Raw genomic sequence first — 22868 nt, 5'->3', positions numbered from 1 at the left:
GTTACAATTCAGGCGCATCACATTACGCTCAAGCTCCAATACATTAGTCGTAGCAAAAGTCTCCCTTGAACTTGGGAGTGAATGGGTCAATCTCATTTCCTCGGTTGAACTTTAGCCGCCCGGTCTCCTCTATCGGCATGTAATGGAGAGCTGATACCTTCTTCACGAAGTGGCTGATACCACCACGAGTCTTGATGGAAACCAATTCTAAGTTTTCACGATGCGCCTGAATTGTAGCCGGAAAGAAAGTTGGAGAGAGAGAGAGAGGTGACGTGATGAGGCTCCGAGTAAATAAAGCTTGTGGTTAAGTAAGCATTAAACAAGGCTTGTTTTGGTTGAGAGAGTTTGCAGGGACTTTAGAACCAACCACATTAAGAGTTTGAGAGACTTTTTCGTCGTCTATTCTTGTAGTCTCTTCTCTGTGAGATCAACCTAAGGAGGAGGGTTAGCCTACGTTCATGCACCTAATGAACCTCCGAGAACAAAATAAGGAATCTAACACGCTGGGCCAAACCAACATGATTCATCTGTGATATTTATGGAAACTCTTTTGGGTCGCCGTAGCTTTCGGCCTCCGATGCCATTCCCTCCTATCGGCATCCAACACCAAAGCTTGTCGATGGGAGAATGAACCAAACAACAGGCGATCACTGGTGCAGAAAAGATGACTTTTATTATTATTATTATTATTATTATTATTATTATTATTATTATTATTATTATTTTTGGCTCCTATTTTTTTAGTCCAACAAAAGTGACCTAAATCATCCGATTAGATGTCGTTCTCTTGGTGAGAACCCGGTTCGAGATGACCAGGTAGACAAACTGAGATATTTCTAGTTGCAAGGTTCCTCCCTGGGGGTTGGCTCATCCAGATGCTCAACGTGACCTTTTCGATGCTTAAGTCAACGAAGGGGAGAAGACAACAATGTAAACTATATGATTAAGTCAACGAAAGGGAGAAGACAACAATGTAAGATAGAAAAATTATTCTCAATCATTACGTGGGGCATATTCGAACACACCATGGTACAATTTTGAGGTTGGTGACCTGGAGCCTTACTTAGGTGTCGACCTCGATGGCAAATGAGTTGGCATCGGACACAATCATACATATTAAGTATAAAAAATTTTAAAATTTAAATTATTTATATAAATTAAAACGTAATATAATAATATTTTTAATATATTTTAAATAACTAATAATAAAAAAATCTTAAATTTTAAGAAAAAAATTGGAAAATGACTTATAAATGCATAAATGACTTTTTTAACTATTCTATTTTAAAATAAAATATGTTAATGGATTTTATCATTGATTATATTTATGTTTTATAATTTTTTCCCCTAATTTAAGGTGAATTTACAACCACTTTTGAAGAAAAAAAAACTATGTAAATATTATCAAAGAAGGTTTTTCTAAAGTTTTCAGAAAAATATTTTTTTGAAAACCTTAGTTACGGTAATCTTTTACAATTACCCGATCTAAGGTGAATTTACAATCATTTTGGATCAAAAACCACTTGATAATATTCAAAGAAGGCTTTTTGAAGTTTTATGAAAAGAATTTTCTTGAAGACTCGAGTTATACTATTTTTTAACGAGGTTACACGTTTTAGGTTTTATCCAAAAACAATGCAACTCTATTAAAAAATATTGTAACTCACATTTCACTTATTTCTAAATTTTGAGAGAATCTCGAAAATTAATTACAACGGTTTGGTGTCGTGTCGCTCCGATCTCTTAGTGGTGAGTCAATCTAAAGCCTGCCGAGAGCGTCACAGCTGAGATCAACGTAATCGGAGGACGACGAGAATCTCCATTGCTTTCACATCTACAGCGTCCATTCTTTCACTTATTGAAACAAGCAAGAAGCTTAGAACGTGTCGTTTCATTTACGAGCTTATGTTTCTCGATGAAACGATAATAATCATCTTGTTTAGCGTGTGTATTTCCCCATGTATTCGATCCGGAGAATATCCACCTCCATTGTATTTTTTAATGAATGTTATCAATATCCAAACAGAAGTACTTATTATGTTTTACGATTATAAATCAACAAGATCAATTATTGTTTACTAAAATCATTTAATGGCCATGTACATTAAAAGCTCATCCAATCTTATTATTCTTGTAGATAGATCTCGAAGCAAGTGCCCGAGTTCCGTCAACTCTCTAGTGAGCATTCGATTCTTTCTTTTAGTCACGTCTGACTTCTTTCTTATTCGTGTTAAGATTTCAATTACTTCTTGCTTGTAATCACTCTTCCACTTTCTCTCTTGTAATCCTCATCAAGGATTAGGACATGCCAAGAGAACAAGTCCAGGATTACGATCCTTATAAAGTTTAGTCTAACAATCCTTTGGAGGTTAGCATGTGGGAGTGTCTTATCTTGCAGGAGATCAAACTTGATATGGATTATAATCGTAGATGGTTGAGACTCTTTCTCTTGTCATGTACTAATCCAACATACTAAAATCTAGTTCATGACACTGTTGACTCTTTCTCTTTCTCTTATCGCTTAGTTCAGTTCGTGTAATTATTGCCTTTGTTTTTAGTGCAGTCTCATCCACTACTAAATCCCAAGCTAGAGACAAAAAAACTTCTTGTTGGCTGGTCCATCAACATAGCTTAATGCAAAGAACTACACTGCATGTGAGCACATTCTGTACTCCTCTAACACCAAGAACACTTCACCAACCCACATAGCAAACAGCAAGTAACACCAGGAAAAGAATCATCATTGAGATGCAGAGTTAAGCTACAAAAGTTGTACTTGTTTTCCTTCTGTTGGACAGGAAAAGGATGATCGAAGAGTCAAAGCTTGATCTGTGATTTATATGTAGATTGGAAATGGCCAACAAAGTGTCATTTTGTTTTGTCTGCAGGAGTTTGAAAGGTATGTTAATCAAGCTTTTGGATGACTTCATGTTCTTACAGCAACAACAATGTATATATAACAGCCAGCTAGATGACAAAAGGAATTGTCTTAGGGAGAACAAAAGGAATCTTCCAGTTTGTGTCTTCACCTAAACATAACAATGATAGGGACATGTACATGGATGAAGCACTGAATCCACAAAGAAGCTCCGTTCCAAGCAAACGCTTGGGAACAGGAACATGGCTTCTATGTCCATGGATTCTCTCTCTTGAGAGGCTCATGGGGTACATTGCTTGAGGAGGATGGATAGTTCGTCAACTGGGCCATGGCGCTGAGGTCACTCTGCATGAGATACTGCATGCCATCAGCATCCATCAGCTGCGCCTGCTGGATCTGAATGCAAAGCATCTCAGCTTGAGCCAAGGCCAGCTGCATCTGGAGCTGAGACACTTGATGCTGGAGGTAAGAGATGGCTCCGACGCAACCATAAACTGGATCCCTCATCCTTGCGTTTGCTTCGTAGACCAAGCTGCTCACTGCATCCGCTCTTTGATGAAGAGGAAGCTCCTGTAGCCAACCAACGTAAACTATCGGTAGACAAAATAGAAGAACAAAGAAGAAGAAGAAACCTGTAGCATTTTGCTAACGTTGCTTGCACCAAAGACCCTGTGGACCATTGCGAACTTGTGGGGTTCATCGGAGGGGAAGAAGGGCGCGAAGACGCAGTCCGGCGTGCAGCGCCTCCGTAGAAGCTTGCAGGAAGCGCAAGGCGAGTGGCTACCCATTGCTTAGGCCACCAAAGGAAGAACGAAGGTGTATGGTTGCAGATGAATACACATGGTACAGTGCAAGGTTGCCTCTCAGGTTCAGATGAGCTGAAACTATATGGAGATGGGACTGCCTATTTATGATCGAACCCTAAGTTAAAACCTTTAACAATCATAGATTATAGTAATCAAAAAGATAGGAAAGGATGTTTCTATTGGTAATGATAACATATAAAACTAGGCTACAGCGTACACGCTTGTCCCTCGAGCATGTTATCATGTGGTGAACATACTGGAGGACATACTCTACATACGGTCAAATACACAGTCACATTACATTAAGCTACCTGCCGTCCGTGGCCATTGTTGATGGGATGCTAAGTTGACATGGAAGGCTTGAAGCAGTGCAGAGCTGAGTCTTAGTTTTATATGATGTCAACAAGGAACTATTATTGCAGTGCATACCTAATGCAGTGTTTGTCCACAACTGGTCCTCATCATTTCCTGTTCCTAATTGGTGCAGCGAGAGCAGGTAAGTTGATCAGCAAGAGCAAGTAGTTTTCATGCAGAAGTGTTTCAAGTATGTAACACCAATATGCAGGATATTATTTTCTATTGCAAGAGAAGAAGCAAGCAGAACCAATCCAACCACAAACCATGCAGTGCTAAATTCTTGGCATCACAAATAATGTAAGTGCCAAAATCTTAGCATCATTCACTTCTCGTAGAACAAGTTCAGAATGATTCAGGCTCAAAGGATTGAACTCATGAAGTGCTTAGACATCCTCTGGAAGTTTTAGTACAAAATTCTAGTTTGTCTTATACAAAACTACCTCAAAGTAAGCAGATCAACACACCAAACAAATAAGACCAAGAAAGCAAAAAAGGTAACACCTTGAATCATCATGCTCCACGGTGCAACCAGCGTTTGATGAATAGACGTATAAAATGATGTGCGGAGTGCAATAGTGTACCGGCAATCACCTACTGATGGGTCCACAGTTGTTATCAATCCCAGGCTGCCAAAATCACAACTATCCGCGCTCTGATCATGAAGCTGGAAATAGTTGTTGAAAGCATATGACACATTTCTGGGCCAGCCGATCCCCGAGCAAGAGCCACCAGGAGACAAAGCAGAGCAATCAGCAGCGGAACAGGCTTCCGATGCACTGCCGGAAACATTTGATATGTCCTTCTTGTTATTCACCGCACACCACTTTTGCGCCAGGTAGTCCACAACATGAGCACTTGCCAGAGCTTTTGAGCCTTGGCCAAGGTCCACATTGTATTTTGCCTGGCCGTCAAATGTGAAAATGCTCCAGTGTCTTTCATAATTCCCAGTCTTAATGCTCCATTGATCTTCATCTAGTAGACTGAAGATATACGTCTCTCTTGGTGGTCTCTTTGGTCTAAGTGGAGTACCAGCTTTGCTCTGCAGGTGGTCAACGAGGCCTTGCATGAAGATCTGGGCAACAGCAGATGTGGTATTCATTGCACCATCTGTAGGCCATCCTATCTTCCCGACAATTATATCCATTTCAGCATACCCAACCTTTGACAAAGCTGAAACCAACGTGTCGATGCTCATATCAAAGTGGTTTCTATACTTGTTCGGTCCATCAGATAATGCATGAGAATTTGTCTGGAAGAGAACAAAAATCCAGGGAAAGGTTCTTCTTTTGTTGAAAGGTCAAGAAAGGATTGATGTCAACCACAAAGGGTGAACCATGCTTGTCAAGAAAAGAGAGGAGCTCAATCATAGTCTTGTTGAGATCAGGCCTAAAGTGACCCTTCGAAGGTAGGTTAGACTCAGATTGGTATACATCAGAACTGCAAGGAACAATGACTTTTACCGTGTTTGCTAAATTTGCAGCAGTCAAGGCTCGCTGAATGTTTGTTGCTGCACCAACTACATGGGGCTGGAATGTTTGACCATAACTGAGGAGGAATGCTGCATCACCGACAGCAATAAACCTGTCAATTTATAGTCTTGTCAATATATCGCATAGGTAGGCTTTGTGAATGTCCTTTTCTGCACCAAGTTAATGTGGTTACATACTAATATGCCAATTTTAACATCTTCATGCAATATAACATAGTATATCTTAGCAGAAGAAGATATGGGCAAGAGGAAACAAACATAAGATGACAAGTCAACATTGTCATCCATAATTTCAGCTTAAAACCACTGACAATATCAAAAAAGTATCAGCTCTCATAGGGCCATAAAATCAATCACTAAACCCAAATTTTGCTTGGACCAGATTTTCTTGGCAACAAAACATAAGCTGTCTTGATATACCAACTGACATAAATCTGGAAGTCGACAAACTTTTTCCCTTCCAAGAGTCCAAACAAACAACTTAACTTTCAGCAGCTCACTGCTTGACTGCTTAATTTTGACCATAATTCACTGTCAACTTTAGTGCATTGCAGATTAGTGCATTTAATAAACAGAGAGTTCAATTTCACCTCATCAGTTATGTTCTTACACAATCTATCAACCGAATGTAAATGCAGCAGTGTTAGCTAAGGAAAGAGCGAAATCTGCTAGCGTCCAATCATAGTAGGGCAGGGGAAGGACACAAACAGCTTTCCATCAAAGATATTATCGAAGTTGCCAGATGTTGTGACCAAGAAATCCAGCAATTATTTGGTAGCATGTGACAGTGTGCCAAAACAGGTTTACCTTGAAGAGTTGCTGCATCTAATAGCGCATGATATCATTTAGCTTTACTCGAACTGCAGAATTTTTTATACGTGGAAGACAACAGCAAATGATTCTCATTACTTGCCTAAAGTACCCAAAACACATTCTTCATATGCACCTTAGGTAGCTCATATACTTGAAGGAGAAGTGAATCCGAATGCAACTTATCACTACTATCATTGCAATTTATAAAGGCATCCAAGGCCACTCTTGAGTTCTTGATGTAGAAGGTCATCCAAGACTAACGGCACTCCTACTATTAAAGCTTCCAAACAGACTTAAATCAAGCTCTATCCCTTTTGCCACGTTTCTCATCTTCTTTCAAGCTTTAGTACCTCAAGATATGTCCCAGATGATGACACATGCATATGTACAGGGACAACAAGGGGCATGGAATAATCATAACAAATAATGCCTAAGATTTTCAAAATCTGAAGATCTTAGTTCGACGCTGTTTCAACTTTCAAGTGGCACCCAGTTGCACAAGATACGCATCTAAATACCTTGAAGTTTATAAGACAGGGAAATGCTTGAATTCCTATCAGTTTCCTAGTGGCATTTCAAAGTTGTTTTTCGTTAAGAAGGTAGTGTGTCTTATATCAGTAAATTCCAGTTCAGTTGAGCTACTCTCGTCCTCAGCGCAGCCTTATAGAGATGCCAATGCAGATCATAATGCAAGAGAAACATATACTGCAACCAAATACAGGGCATAAACTTATCGTGTATGACGACAAACAGCCACGAAGAGGACAAGGAAAATTTGCAGTGGCATGATCACTTTGGGCGCATATCTTACTGATGTCTCGTTCAAATGGCGAAGCTACATAGTGGATGGACAATCACAATCACAATCAACAATCAAACACGACAAAGAATTAAAGAGCATAATGCAACACAGACAACAAAGAATCAATCGATCTGCGCAAGCATAAGAGTTACCACAACTTAATACGAACTCTGAGCATAAACCCATTAACCGAGCTAGGGTTCTAAAAGCAAAATGCTAACTTTGAGAAGAAAAGGATCGAGTAGACAATACCTAAACATTATTTCATTTCGAAACGAGTGTGCAATTACAATCGCCAAGTTTCCTTTTCTTAACCCTAAAATCAATGATAAACCCCAAACAAAAAGGAGAAGAAAAGAGAGAAACGAGTTACTCGATTCGAACACTGCCGCCGCCAGTGCTGGAGACGTAGCGGGTGACGTTGTCGTGGACCTAGCTGACGGCAGCGGACTTGGAGGAGCTGAGGGACCGGAGCATCTCGTTGGGGACGCCCATAGCCACGGCGATGCCCGAGCCAGCGAGGCTGGCGAGCACGGAACGGTCGGCGTCGGGGAGCTTCACCCGGGAGACTCTGTTGGCCTGGAGGAGCCCCGGCACGACCACGAACGGCGGGAAAGGGTGGGAGGCAGAGGAGGATGTCCCCCAGTTGACGCCCACCCCCGCCACCATGAGGCCGGCGACCAGGCCACCAACAGCAGCAGCAGCAGACGCAAGAAAAGGATCGAACGGCGATTCGACCGCATTCTTTGCCTCTTCTCTCTCTCTTTCTCTCAAAACCGTTATAATAAAGTTTATAACGTTCCGTTAAGCATCAAGTTTCTGGTTTACAAGTATTCTTCGCACTTCTAGAAAAGGCGGGAGAGAGGTAGAAGGGTCGTAACGGCCGTTATTTTCCTTGCGTTAAAAGGCGTGCGTAACGTAAGGCAACGTGGGCGACCGACAGCGTGACCTGCGCCTTCCGCCGCGCGCCGCGAGGCGTGTGGAAGAGGCGACGTCACTGACGTCGCCTGCGGCGTCCACAGCCGGACGCGTGTAAAAGGCCGGCAAAGTGGTTTGTCGCATAGTGGAAGCGGCGGGGACGGTGGGACTCGTGAACAACTAGTTTAATTAACCTACTCCACCGCTGTTCCAGTTCGGTATTCTTAGTGGTGCCTTTGTTTTACGCCTTTTGGATTTATATCGTGAAATTTCGAACTCTTAAAATTTTATAAATAAATTTAATATATATTTTTTATAATTAATTTAATATTTAAAATATAAAATATTTAAAATATTTTAAGATATAAATTAATATTTAAAATATAAATATATTATAATTAAAATTTTAAAAATATATTATAATTAATATTTAAAATAATTTTAATAATTTAAAATATATTATAATTAAATTAATATTTAAAAATAGTTAAGATATAAAAATATATTAAATGAGCTTTCGAACTCTGACTTTGGTAAGTTAGTCTGTTATACCATCAAACTAATATTTAAGATATATTAAATAAAATTTTAAATAGTCATCAAAATACTTATATTGCAGTGGTCAAAAAAGACGAAAAGTGTTAGGTACGATCGGACATGAACTAACTTTTTATCATTACGTTTGAATTAAAGTTAAATAAAAATGAAAAAACTCTAAAATATGCTTATGTTGATTATCCCAAATATTAAGAACCGAGAATCCAAATATTAGGACTCATGATTAGTATAGAGCTTCTGAATCATGGAATAGCCCAATAATAATCATGTTTTTATTTTATATATTTATGAACAAATTTCCTCTGGTTTTCTTCTATATTTATGTTTTTTTGTATATTTATATTTTTAGTAAAGTCAGCATTAAAGCTACAGTATTACAAAAAAAAATACGTAAAGACATGACTTCAGCAGTAGTTGTGAGCATCAGACTCGAACATAAGCAACACAAAATCTCCAAACTCTATAATGAACCTATATTATTCCTCCCACCCCCCACCCTAGTAGACAGAAATGTACATGACCAATAACAAAGGGAAAAATACAAACAAGGAGGCAGAAAGAGAAAATACAAGGGAAGCAACAGAAACCAACAATAACAAATCAAAAAATACATATGAAGAATAGTTCCTCGCACCGAGTTCACTTGCTCTCAAACTTAACCAGCAGTAGGTTTATTTTGCTTTGTTTTGGCGATGTTAACAAGATCGCCAAACAGCTTATCCTCGGGCTTTGGCACTTTGTTCGGTTGCTGCAGATAGGATGAGGAGGAGGTAGGCATCTGATAGGAAGAGGACTGACTCGCATATGTGCTATTGTCTTGCATAGAAAGGCCATACATTCTCTGTGCAAGCTCATTTGGAGTAGAATAAGGGTATGCAGGTCTCGCTGGATCGTAGAATTGGGCACCCGGTTGTTGCCCGTATCCATAGGCTGTCAGCTGAACCCCCTGCATGGCCTGTTGACCCACACCTACCACATGCCCTCCAAGCATATGCTGTGGAAATGTAGATGGAATGTGGCTGTTCTGCATTTGAGGATGCATGCCTACAAACTGATTGCTCTGCATCAGTTGAGGTTGCAGCCCTGTAGGCTGGGCACCCAATATATGTTGTGAATGCATGCCTCCCAGCTGACCACCTGCCATAGGATTGGGTGGCATGTCTGCATGCTGGCTGGTTTGTGCTGGAAAGGAGTGCATACCAATAAGCTGCCCAGTTTGATGTGGTTGAGGCTGAAAACCAGGCGATTCGTGCTGGACAGCTTCCGCCTCCCAAGGCGGTGGGGGAAGAGCTCCATCTTGATCATTTGGACCTGAAAAAGAATAAATTACTCAAACAAAAAACATAAAAAGTATCAGGTCAAGACATGTTAGCAGATAAAGGTTTCCAAAGAAATGGTTTATGGTAACAGTTAAACAGAATCATAAAACAACTTTTCACATACTTTCTCAACCCAAATTGTGTTGGAAAACAACTATGACATACATATTCTGTACAAACTGTTTGGTTTGCTATACGAATCCTTTCCTACCATTAATACCATGTTTCAGTATCCCCCTTAAGTACCCTTAAGTAGCCTCTATGTGCAAATAAATGTTTATATGTTCACGTACAAACACACACACACATATCCATATGTGCACAGACATAATAGTCTTGCCAGGGGCACATGGGTATTGTGAAACAAAGTCATTACCTGTTGATGCAAACCATCCATTGCAATTGAACAGTCTGGATTTCTATGAAAATGACTTGGGCCATACATACATAGAAGTTCTTCCACTATAATCATATATACATATATAGACATGCATATATGTGTTTGTGCATGTATGACGTGTATCTTTCATCAAACGCAACACTTATATTGCATTAGTAAAAAAAGGCGCAAGTGTAAGCAATCTTTTATATGAACTAACTTTTTATTGTTTCTTTTAAATTAAAGTTAAATAGAAATAAAAAACTCTAAACTATGTTTATGTTGATTGTCACAGATTAAGTGAGGATATAGAATATGGTTCAACTTCAACGTATATGAGATGATCCCAGATATTAAGAATCATGATTCCAAATATTAGAAATCATGATTAGGATAGGGCTTTTGAATTATGGAGGTTGCAAAGAGGATTTGTTAGTGCTTATGCAATATTTTTGGCTTTTTGCTATTAAGGATAGCCCAACAACCATCATGTTTTTTTTTATATATTAATGAGCAAATTTACCCTGGTTTTCCACTCTACTTAAACATCCAAATCTGAATCACATTTATTCTTTATGAGTTAAAGACTTGCTTTGGGTATCGCCTATCCACAACAACTAAAAATACAATCATTTCTTATTCTATTTACTGTATAATGTAATTAATCAGACTGAACATCCTCTTTATATTGCACTAATTTTAAATATGATATATATTCTTTAGCACTCAGCACTTAGTCCATAAAACATGAGTCTTATCTTGGTGCAATTTTCTTTTCAATGGAACAGGTTTATGAGAATTGCAGAACAGGCAAATGCACTTCACTTTAACCATTCCAGTGTCATTCTATGAATAATAGGTATCCAGAAAACTATAAAGCTTAATGATTCCAAGAATTGAAAAGACAAGGAAAAAGTCAATAATCATACCATAACTGAGTGCCTGCTGCTGTGGATTGTATGCTGAAGCGAGTTGACCATTCCATGCAGTGCTTGCCTGGTTTAGATGCACTGCAGTGTCATGGCTTGCCTGCCCAAATTGAGGTGCCCCTGAGCTTGGGCTGCCTCCATCATTAAAACGAGCAAGCTGTTGTGTCTGCTGGGGCAGCTGAGGGTTCGTTCCAGTGGCATATGTTTGTTGTGTTGCAAATGCAGAATCCACATCAAAAGCATTTGCAGGACCTCTGCTGTTACTGTTAGCATTGTCTGGATAAAACATGTCTGCAAGTGCTAACATGTTCTGATCAGAGGCAGAATTGGTATGTGGTTCACCAACAGGAACAAGAGCTAATAAATTCTCCTTTGAAGGTTTATTAAAATCCTCGCCACTGAGAAGGTCCATATTAGCATGAATTATTGTTGAAGACTTTGCTGAACCATCAGATACAGGTGGTGCGGGCAGCAATAGTTGCTGAAGAGGGGGCTGGTCTGTTGAGCTTGTGCTTGTAGCTGACAACCTACGTCATCATGTCAAAATCACATAATTTTAACGGATCAAGAAGAGGAAACATCACTAAATATTATAGATGAAAGCCAATGACTACTTAATGCTATCGATGAAGTTCTTCAAAGCTCCACTCATGAAGCACATAAGGTATAAACAGTTAACCTTGACAAATTAAATCTCATTGGATAATGACTTCAAAGAGATTATCTTCAAATTGGCTAAATATGGTACACATTCACACAAAGAAAGAAGGAACTCAAAAGAAATGTTGTTTTTTAAACTTCAAGATGTGTTTTTCTCGTTGAAGTGATACAGAAGTCCTCTAAATTTTATAGTGTAGCAACTTCGATGCATAATTTGTAAATATCAAATTACTTGAAGAAAAAGCTTCCTACCTCTGATCTTGCTCTTTGCTAGTTGAAGAATCAACATCTACAAGTGCCTGAAGAAATTTTTCTTTCTTAACATGAACAGCAATTCCTGCAGCAATAGCATCATGCTTTGCTAGTACTTTCTGCAAATTATCATTCAGAGCAAGTCCTTGGCTAAGCAGTTCCTCATCTCTGTCACAAACAGAATAAGGTAAAGTGTAAATGGCTTCAATATTGATAAGCGATCAGCACAGTCAAGTGGCATATGCAAGTTAACTACTGCATCTTACATCTGATTGAAGAGCATAAAAGATGACAGAAGCAGTTAAGATAAAAGAAGTAGAGGGAGAACTCAGAGAATGATCACTTGAATTCAAGTGAATGAAATGTGGTAAGCTTTAATCATTCTTTGAAATATGATATGTACATTAAAAAATAAATTAAAGGTTACAGATCATGGTTTTTGCACAAGGAGACTAACTTAGTCCAAATTTCACCCACATTCCTGTGAAAGATTTATGAAACATGGGGAGAACAGCTGAAAGGACTTACGAGGTTGTGTTAACAAGATCCACCACTCTTTGTTTATAAGTACGACATTGACTGACAAGGTCAACAATTACTTCCTCTTTGAGCCCCTGCATATAGAAACCAAAAAATGGCTGAGCAATTGTTAAATAACAGGATATACTAACTTGGTAATAGAAATCAGATCATAAATGGATCATAATAGAAAATCAGAGTGCTATTAATTATAAATTGAACCATGAATATGTAGTTCTCAAAATTGAGTTCAGGGAGAGGACCATAACCAAGGTTTGCCGTACCGTACCGTATCGGTATTTTGACCCGGGCTCGGTATGGTACCGGTGTACCGGGCGGTACATCAGGACGTACCGAGCGGTACACCCTGGTGTATCGAACAATTTTATACTTTTTCATACTGTAGCAGTGTTACAGTATAATACTGTAGCACTGTAGCGGTACCGAGCGGTCCACATACCGGTAACCCGTCGGACCGGTATGTACCGCCTGATATGGGCGGTACGCTTCGGTATGACAAACCTTGGAGACAACAAAGATTCATTATCAGCCAAGACCTCTTACTCACTTAGGTCTATATATTACATTCCACATTTTCATAAGCACAAATTTAATATCCAACTTTAAGTTAGAAGATCATATTTGACAATGACATGTTAACAAGTATTAAGATAACAAGTCTCAAAGTAGAACATACCTCCCTGTTTCCAGGGTCTACGGCATTCAACATCTCTGCAAGAACATCCACGAGACCACTGGCATTCTGAATCTCTGTGAGACTGAAAAATTAAATAAATTTTGTATCAGAACCAAAGCTTAGGTGTGCTGAAGTTCATTGCAGATAACTGATGAGAATAGGGAAACACCTCAAAGCAGGAAAATCAGATGCTATTGAAGATTCAGGTGCTTCGTTTTGATAATCAGGACTTCGCACTGACAGAGGATAGGATTCCAGAGGCCGTGTTTGTGGCGTAAATACAGGTGCAGACCTCTCAGATCTCTGAGGAAATACAGCTCCAGCTCTCTGATGGAGGAAAATTAGAAATAATATCAGAGAATATAGAACAATGGAATCATAGTTTGACAATAATTTTATCAAAAAATTAATTGGTTCAATTAGCACTTTATTTCTGAAATGTACCAACAATTGAAAAATCATACAGAAAAAATAACAATTGAAACTGTAAGGCCGTTGAAGAAATACAAAATGCACAAACACATACCAACAGTTCCTGATATGCTGCATGGTATTGAGGATATCTTGCCTGTGGACCACCAAAAGCTTCTTGCCATGTATCTATTAATGTAAGTATCTTTTCCTTAACGTGAGAATCAGGTTGCTGTGTGAAAATAATTTGAACTTAGTTCAGCATCCAGTAAAAGATAGTAAATGAGAAAACATCTTAAAGTGAAAAAAACTAGAACCTTCTTCTTTACAATCTTGACCATCTTGTGTAACATATCTTTCTCAGCAATATGCATATGAACTATTTCCCCACAATTTTTTATCATTGTTTCCAATAGCTGCAGAGAATAAATTAATTGCAATTAATATAAGATAACAATCTATAGAAAATTAAATCCAACATGCAATAGAGGAAACTAATTATCCTTCTAGTAGTGTCAAGCCAAAAAAATATCATAACATGCCTCTAATTGGCATGCCTCTATTCCAACACACACAAGCCATAAATTGACCTTTGTATGTGTTGGCGCCTCTGGTATAACTTGGCATTGTGAGCGTAGCTCCCTTCTAGCATAGCAGGTTCCAATTGGGATAACTAACTTGGTGTTAACCAATGCATTTTTTGGTGTTAGTGCCATGCCAAAAGTGGATTGGCAAGGTATATGAGCATAGGCAGCCATGGTAGTAGTGACTACTATTGTTGACATCACCTTGAAAAATAGAACTTATTGTCATCTTGAACTTTCCAACAAGAATGAGGCTGTTGGAAATAACATCTCGTCTCCAAAAGCTGAAAAGTTTTAAATTACCAATAGCCTATTGACAAAAGGAACTGGATTTCTTAAAGAGGTCAGGGACTTTGGCTTGGTCCAACCTCAGATCAGAGGCTTGAGTTTTTGGATAAAGTCAAGAGAGTCAAAAATGAAAGATTCAGAGTGAACTTAAGCCCAAAATAAAAGGAGATCTGTTCATGTCAGATTTTGGGTTCAATCACACAGACTTAAGCTCAAGCCTAAGAAGTGCACCTTCCCCTGTAAGTTGCAACCCATAGAAAGATATCCTGTCGAACAAAACGTAGAAATTAGAACTACCATCTCTCAGTTTCCTCTTCAAATTGGTAGATTTATTTCAACTCTAACAGTGAAGATAACTGCAACAACCTCTTAGCATAACATGTAACTAATCTCTTCTCGAAAAAAAATCACTGCAACCGGTTTGCAAAATGTGTTTTCTCATCTAAAAAGATAAAGATCTCCAGAGTTCAACTAACAACTGGTTCCTTGATCTTACCATAGAGCAACAGGTCCACAAGAGGTACTTTGGCAAGCAACAAATAAGCTTGTAAAGAGAGGATCTGGGATCTCGAATAGAGCGACCAAAGTATGCTTTAACAGTTTGATGACATCAAAAACATTGTCCAACATCCAAAATTTTTTCAAAAATTAAGCCTAAATAAAAAGCAATCTAAAAGCACAACAGAATGTATAATATGCGGCAAATAAACTGTAATCTCTATCGAAATGATGCTACAAAAGCACAGATAAATTTTCTGAGAATAGGCTGAGAGTTTGAATATTATTATCAGAGTTAACTAAAGATTAAGACTTAAGCTTCAAAGTGATTCAGTGCATAAGATACACATTTAATTCAGTTCAATGTTGCTAATATTAGCAAAAGCAACACTGGCACTCTGTTTAAAATATTTTGTGACAGAGGATGTAGATCAAGAGGCTTTGAGATACGAGCAAATTAAAAAACCTCCAGATTCGAAGAGAGAACAAAATAAATCCAATGTTTTATTATCTTTTAGTTTATTAACTGAACTACAAAGAAGCAAATCATAAAATGGCACACTGACATATGACCAACAAGCACAAATCTAATGTCCCTTTCTTCTTTAAAAAAATCGCATCTTGTTTTTGAGAAAATGTTCAGGCCTAAGAAGATAATCATGAGGAAAAAGCCTGAGAAAATTCATTCATGTAAGTCGCAATATAGCTTTCAAGATCATAAGTTAAAAGCCCCACTTTGCCACATTACCACAGAAGACGAGTAGAATAATCGAGTTTCAAGAAATCACTAGGATCTAACATGGAAGTTGAATAATGCCACTAAAATGAAATTCATAAACAGAAAATATGGAGCATTGACAAAAAAATAGAAACAAATGCAATCTAAGATGTCTTCAAGTAAATGAAAATCCATCATCCTTCTTAACAAAGAAGCACTAGAAAACAAGAGAACTGATAAAAAAACAGATTCAGGTAAGGATACACTGTGCAGTAGATTAACAAAAATACACTAAACAAATTGTCACATCAAGAATTGAAAACAAACCAATAAGACACAAGTCACACAACTAGACAAAGCCATAACATACAGCCAGAAGCCAAACTGTTTGATACACTTACTGAAAGTGCAAGAAGCTGAACCTTCGGGCTTTTATGCCCAATACGTTTTTTGAGGGCTCTAACAACATCTTTAGCTTGCCTGGTAACCAAAGCAAACAAAAAATTAAATCAATGTAAAAAAAACCTTACTAATGCATGTAAGTTGCATGTGGCCCATCATATAAGAATGCAAATGTCATTGCATTAACAAATATGGTCAAGTATGAAGTTGGCATGAAGACCCTAGGAGAAAATATAACAAGAAAGAGACCATATAACTTAATTGCAAAGGAAGTAAAAGTCCCATAGATAATTGACCCCAATTATTTGAGCCTCTTCTTTAGACCGAGGTTCCTCTGATAGTTCTGATTTTCATAGTGCCATTTACCGATACGAAAACCCCAAGTTAACTTCTGAAACAATAAGACATATAGGCATGAATCACATGCCAAGTGTGTTTGATCCAAGGTCTGCCATACCGAAGCGTACCGTCCGTACCGGGCGGTATGTACCGGTCCGACAGGTTACCGGTACGCGGATCGCCGGGTACCGCTACAGGGATCGCCGGGTACCGCTACAGTGCTACAGTATTATACTATGGCACTACTACAGTGCTACAGTATGAAATGTATAAAATTATTCGATACATCAGGGTGTACCTCTCGGTACGCCCTGATGTACCACCCGGTACACCGGTATCGTACCGTACCGAGCCCAGGTCGAAACATCAATACGGTATGGTACGACGAACCTTACTTTGATCAATCTCACAAGGCCAGATAAGGTTTCATTTGTTTCCAGTGTGAATAGTTCCATATCATTCTCTGTCGTCATGAACAATATTGCAAAGGAATTATTTAAATATCACAATTTTAAAAAATCTGAGACGATCATATCCTGCATTTTACATTATATCTCATCAACGGGATGCAGATTGCATGCCAACTATTGATTCATGTTCCATGATCCTGTGACAAGTTTTTCACAATCAAGTGAAGGAAACGAACAAAGAAGGAACTACCTTGAAATGTATGATTTGTGCCTAAAGGTTTTTAGCTTGCTTAATTAATTTCTCGCCTTTACTTTTACTTACATGTGGACCTACGTGCAATGAGGAAATCATTCTTGCTAACTACAATATTATATGAATGAATCCGAAGATTTCTTATTGGATAGATACCAGGAAAAGCTTAACACGGTTTAATTCATCCAAAAATATTCCTGATCCAAAAACAGGTTAAATTACTTCACCAAAAGCTCCCACCTCGCCTTCTAGGATAAGAATTCCGCAACATTCGTCAACGTGTATAATTAATTGCAACACGAAAGACCATTTTATGCTTAACAATTGCCTAAAAAAAAAAAAAGAGGTAAAACCTCCATAAACAACAAAAGAAGGTATGAGCGATCAGACGCGATGATCGCACAAAGACATCCCGTGAAACAATCACCTCAGCTGTAAATCACAAAATGAGAAGCATCGGCAGCAGCATCACCATTGCTCAGGAAACAAACGTGAAAATAGAAGGGAAGGAGAAGGCAGAGCAGAGTCGCATACCCCGGGTCGCGATTGAGGATATCACAGATCTCGACGTTCATGGCCCAGTCGGGACCAATCAGCATGCTGCTCGTGGCACGTTCCACCAGCGCGCCCGCCATCGCCGCGAGCACGGAACCCTAACAAGATGGGATCCCTCGGGGGAGCTCCGATCCAATTCCAGAGAATGCAACAACAGGTAGCCCTCCTCCACGGGAGATCGAAGCTGGACGGTCGGCGAAGAAAGGGAATCCCTAATGGAGGAAAAGCGCGTGCGCCCAACTCGAATTCGCGTCCCCTTATCTGTGTGTGTGTGTGCGAGAGAGAGAGAGAAAGAGAGAGAGAGAGAGAGAGAGAGAGAGAGAGAGAGAGGAGTCGGTCGTGTTTTCTCTTCCCTGCTTCTTAAAAATCTACCCCGGCGGAAGGCGGACGGATGAATCAAAGAGAAATCACACGTATAAACGCTCGGGTTGACGTTAGGCGAACGGCTGAACTTTCGCGGCCGAGCGCTCCCAAGCGAGGAAATGGCATCTTGCCATTCGTGACCGTTGGTGGACCCCCCGGTGGGTTTTTTCGTAGGAGTCCCTCGCGTGTCACTTATTTTCATATCAGGCCCGTGTTCGGAATCTTTTATGGATTTACACATCCGTCCTTCCAAAGTTCGAAAATAACATATCTGCTCCTCCACATTTTATTATGACATGTATAAAACCTTCCAAATATTTTGATGACACATGTGTTAATATCCGTTCAAGTATGGACCAATTATAGTCTCATTAACCAATTAGGTGGAGGTCAGGGAAGTCTCGATTAATACGAGATTAGGGATGACATTGGGATTGTTTGCCGCAGTAGCTAATCGATGGTTAATAGATATATTATATTTGTTAATCTTTTTTTCTTTAATGTAACAACATATTTTCCATATTTACAATACGTTATTATTAAGTATAGTAAAAATTTATAACTCCAACATTATTATTGAACACACATCGAAACTAAACGGTAAACCGAATGGGAAGTCATACAATATAATATTTTTCTATTTCAACAATAACTTTTGTATTCGTCTACAAAAGGATTAATTTGAGGTCCGATGAAACGACTAATTTGAGGGGTTAATATTGCGAAAAGCAAACCGAAAACTAAAAAGTGTGTTTTGTCACTCTTCTCTTTCCGCACCGCACCGCACCGGATTTATCGATCCTCCCTTCCCTTTGCGTGCCCCTAAAATTAGGGTTTGTTTGGTATACCTCCCACCTGAATTCGTCTCATCTTCTCTTCTCTTCTCAAGATTCGATTCCCTAATTCTCCTCATCGCGTCAGTCTTCCGATCGATCGAACCTTTCTAGAGTTGTTGGGGTCGAGGTGAGGATTAGGGTTAGCGATTCTGTCGAATCGATGTCCGAAGGATCTTGATCTGAGTCGAAGAAAGCGAAGCCTCGTTCTTCTCGATGGCGATCCTTGGCGACGCCCTTCGCCAGGCGTTCATGCCGAAGCGCGTGTACGAGAGGCTCCGGGAGGAGGAGCGGGCGTGGGGCCGCCTGCAGAGGCCCCTCGTCACGTCCGCCGCGGCTGCCGTCGGCTTCGCCGTCCTCGTCGCGGTTGTCGTGAACCTCAGCATCGTGTTCCCCAGGGAGGCGAGCCAGCGCCCGTTCTGCCGCGATTGGAAGGTCCTCCAGGCTTTGCAGCTGAACGTGAGCCAGGAGTCGGAGCTGCATCGGTACCGCGGGGCGTTCTATCTGACGGACCAGGAGGCGGTGGACTACTACTGGATGGTGGTGTTCGTGCCTTCCGCAGTCGTCTTCGTGGTCTCCGTTGCTTACCTCGTCGCAGGTTTGACTGGATAAGGGAAAGTAGTGGTGCATAGGGTATTAGTCCTTTGTCTACCCTAGTTTTGGCCTTCAACAAGTCTTAGTTGTTGTGATGTAGGAATGGCCGTGGCTTATGCTGCTCCGAGAAGACATCCATGCCTCAAGGTTGTTGAGAATAACTTCTGCGCTTCTAAAAGGGGTAAGTTCATTCCTCTTCTCACTTACAAGATTCAGATACCTGTACATTTGCTAGGCTTTTGCCGGTTTGAAGTGGTGATTGAAGTTTAGTTTGGTTTTTCCTGTGTGCTGTTCTTTCATTATTAAGGTGAACAATGTAGAGTACAGAAGATTTAAGATTGTATGTTAGAAAGAAAAGTGACCAGGCATAGTGTAGATGGTTGGGGAAGAGTCATGCAACCTTGTTTTTCACATCAAATTAATTATCTTGATAGATATGTACCTTAAACAGGAACTTGTAGTAACATTTTTTGTGGAATAAATTGACTTAAAGAAGAATGATGTCGTATCTTCTCCTAGTTCTATTAAGTTCTATGGCATGGGGCTGCAAGGCTTTGAGAACCTTTATTATGTCTCCAGTGAATGTGCTTTTTACCTTGCTCATGCTTGTCATTGGAAGGAAAAGGGTAATGTGGGTTATGCACCTCATGTTGTGTACAGAATCCACACCACAAGCTCTAATGTGACAATACAGAGGATAAATTGGTAGTTCTAAGTATATTTTTTGCCTGTACTGGGAGTATGGACTGCGTTTAAAGATTCTGGAGGGAAAAATCTAGATCGTAGGAACTAGCTATAGACTAAAAACATGTTAAGACCTTCTGCATTATCTTACTCATGGATAAATATTTGCTTGAAGAAAAATGATGAGTATACATGTGAAAAGATTGCTTCCTGATTTGTACGTGACATATGTGATAGTTTCTGGTACAAATTTGTTATCTGGCAATTCAGGAAAAGTTAGCTACAAGTGTCATTTCAATGCAGATCGGCTTAAACTAATGTAAGAGATTAATCTGTTTCTTAACTTCTACAGCGGCAGAGAAATAAAGAGGATAAAGGAAGAGCATAATAGATGACAGAATGAAGAAAAGAAAGAGAACCAGGGTAAAACTCAACAAATTCAAGAGAGACCATTTTATTTCACTGAAATCATGTACATTGTTCTACTAACACTTTAGTAGTGGGGTGCCTCATCTTTTAGTGAGGTTATATTGGGAGCAATCTGGTTCTCTTTAACAACTATTCGAACAGGAAACTTTTAGAGTATTGGTTGACTAGAACTTTTTGATAACCCCACTGGATTTTCTGAAAGGAATATGAGTGCTTTTAGGATTTCTCTAATAAAATCAAATAGGCCAACGGAACAGACTCTTTTAGAAAGCTAGTTTGCTATGACAAGATTTTAGGACCTCCAAGCTATTAAAATCAATTAGTAAACTCAATTGAAATAAAAAAAAAGGGATTCTTCCTTTTATAAGGAATTATAGCTTCTCTTAGTCAATCGAATTTTATTGATCTTTCTCTGGACTTTTGTAGTTAATGCTTCTAATGACAAAATCTTCCTAATATGAAACAATATAACTTGTGGGATATTTGCTGTTAAAAAGTGTTATATACATGTGATGTCTTGTAGGTGAACAAACTGAAGCACTTTGAACTATCTATAAATATAAGATTTGTTACCTCTAAATACAGCCATATATCCAGAAATCTTGTTGTTCTTTTTTGCCGTTCCAAGAAAAGTCCTGATTAAATCATTGCTGGAGGTGGTGCCAAGTATGTGACCCTACTTTTATTAGATTGATTGTTGCAGATCAAACCAATCTTGAGGTCCTGCTCAATCTTAAATTTAGTAGAAGCTTATTACAAGCACGCATGAAAACATTAGTCAAGCGCATGATGTTTAGGGATCATATGAATAAAAAGAAACTATACGAGTCTATGTTCAGTATATGCATGTATGTATATCAATGTAATTCCTTTTATTTGTGTCATTGTATTCCACTTTTATTTGTTAAGTTGATTCAAGCTTGTCACAAATCAAATTTTGATCTTAAATGAATGGGCAAAACCTGAGCATGTTGAAAGTAATTTTGCAACTTGAATCAATTGCTTTTTTTTAATCCAGAAATCTGGTAACAAAGGAAAACCACTGCATGTCATATCTTTGTCTACCATTGTAGCTAGTAATCGTAAAGCATGATTAGTGGTTTTGACAATTGGCAGTTCATCATTTAATAGCATGAGACTTCATTGCGTTGGCTCTTCCCCCTTTTCTTTCAGGGTTTTTCTTTGTGTGTAGATTGCCTTATTGTTTAATGCATTTTTGCAGGTGGAGTTCGCTGTCTGTCCATTCTTAATGTTGTGTTTGCTCTAATATTTGGTTTTATGGCGCTGTTTCTCGGATCAAGCCTACTGACGATGGGTAATAGCTGCTTTATTCCACTCTTTTGGTCTTATGAGATTGCTTCATGGGGTTTGGTCATCTTGTATGGTGGCACTGCCTTCTTCTTAAGAAGAAAAGCAGCTGTCATCCTTGATGAGGGTGACTATGCCGGCCACAACCTTGGGCTGGAGATGTTGGAACCGGCAACAGAAGTGTCTCCTGAGATAGAGAGGCGACTTAATGAAGGCTTCAAGGCTTGGATGGGTTCGTCCCTCCTTTCCTCCGACGAAGAAGATGGCCCTGATGACTATATAGAGGAGGGTCATCCAGCTTTAGCAGATGCTGATCAACAAAGAAGGTGAATTTGATTCATGAAGTAGCGAAACCTCCTCTCTAACTATACGTTCTCAAGAGATGTACACATTACTGATTTTCAGGTAGACTCGCTTTGGCGCTTAATGGTGGAATTTGGAATTACATTGTTTGCGATGTAAATAAATGATCAGGTTTGGAAGTTAAATTTTGTATGCATGAAGCTTGTGAGTCTTTCTGTAATTTTCTTTCCTTAACTTCTGTTTTCAGTACACAACAAATAGACATCATGTTTAAGCAAAGACTCGCGTACTTTTTCTCTCACTTTCTCTAATTTCCTTTGCAAATTCAGATATTGTAGATGGATCATTCATTCATTCTCAGTTCAAGGTATCCGAATGGTTGTAGTAGAACATTTATGTTATCCAAAAGTAATTCTTATTCTTTGAAATCCGGTTGAAGCTTTTAAGTTATGCCCCTTGCTGCATCAAACATCCTTGTTTGGCAGGCCAACTTGTCTTGTGCATAAGTTGATCCTTGTGC

The 22868-nt window shown here is 39.1% G+C and overlaps 3 protein-coding genes and 1 pseudogene across 3 annotated transcripts; 1 reads left to right on the top strand and 3 right to left on the bottom strand.

Moving 5' to 3' along the window:
- Positions 1–3127: 3127 nt before the first annotated feature.
- LOC135594785 (LOB domain-containing protein 12-like) lies at positions 3128–3666 on the bottom strand. Its single transcript, XM_065085294.1, has 2 exons — positions 3511–3666; positions 3128–3448 (listed from the first exon to the last, which is right to left on the bottom strand). The coding sequence occupies exons 1-2, from the start codon at positions 3664–3666 to the stop codon at positions 3128–3130; spliced, it is 477 nt and encodes a 158-aa protein (XP_064941366.1).
- Positions 3667–4405: 739 nt separating this feature from the next.
- Positions 4406–7903, bottom strand: LOC104000977 (glucan endo-1,3-beta-glucosidase 9-like; annotated as a pseudogene).
- Positions 7904–9008: 1105 nt separating this feature from the next.
- On the bottom strand, positions 9009–18278 carry LOC135595661 (TOM1-like protein 9). The gene is made up of 10 exons (XM_065086923.1): positions 17814–18278; positions 16277–16355; positions 14105–14203; positions 13903–14019; positions 13546–13703; positions 13377–13458; positions 12689–12774; positions 12161–12328; positions 11249–11775; positions 9009–9932 (listed from the first exon to the last, which is right to left on the bottom strand). The coding sequence occupies exons 1-10, from the start codon at positions 17912–17914 to the stop codon at positions 9277–9279; spliced, it is 2073 nt and encodes a 690-aa protein (XP_064942995.1). The 5' UTR covers positions 17915–18278; the 3' UTR covers positions 9009–9276.
- A 637-nt stretch (positions 18279–18915) lies between these two features.
- LOC135595655 (uncharacterized) lies at positions 18916–22649 on the top strand. The gene is made up of 4 exons (XM_065086915.1): positions 18916–19628; positions 19725–19805; positions 21960–22371; positions 22451–22649. Exons 1-4 carry the CDS (start codon positions 19247–19249, stop codon positions 22452–22454), a joined length of 879 nt encoding a protein of 292 aa, XP_064942987.1. The 5' UTR covers positions 18916–19246; the 3' UTR covers positions 22455–22649.
- Positions 22650–22868: the final 219 nt, after the last annotated feature.

This window comes from Musa acuminata, chromosome BXJ1-10 (assembly GCF_036884655.1).
Source record: "Musa acuminata AAA Group cultivar baxijiao chromosome BXJ1-10, Cavendish_Baxijiao_AAA, whole genome shotgun sequence".
In the NCBI taxonomy this organism is placed as follows: Eukaryota; Viridiplantae; Streptophyta; class Magnoliopsida; order Zingiberales; family Musaceae; genus Musa; species Musa acuminata.
Note: the sequence above shows the minus strand (reverse complement) of the source record. Positions and strands in the feature narration are given on the sequence as shown.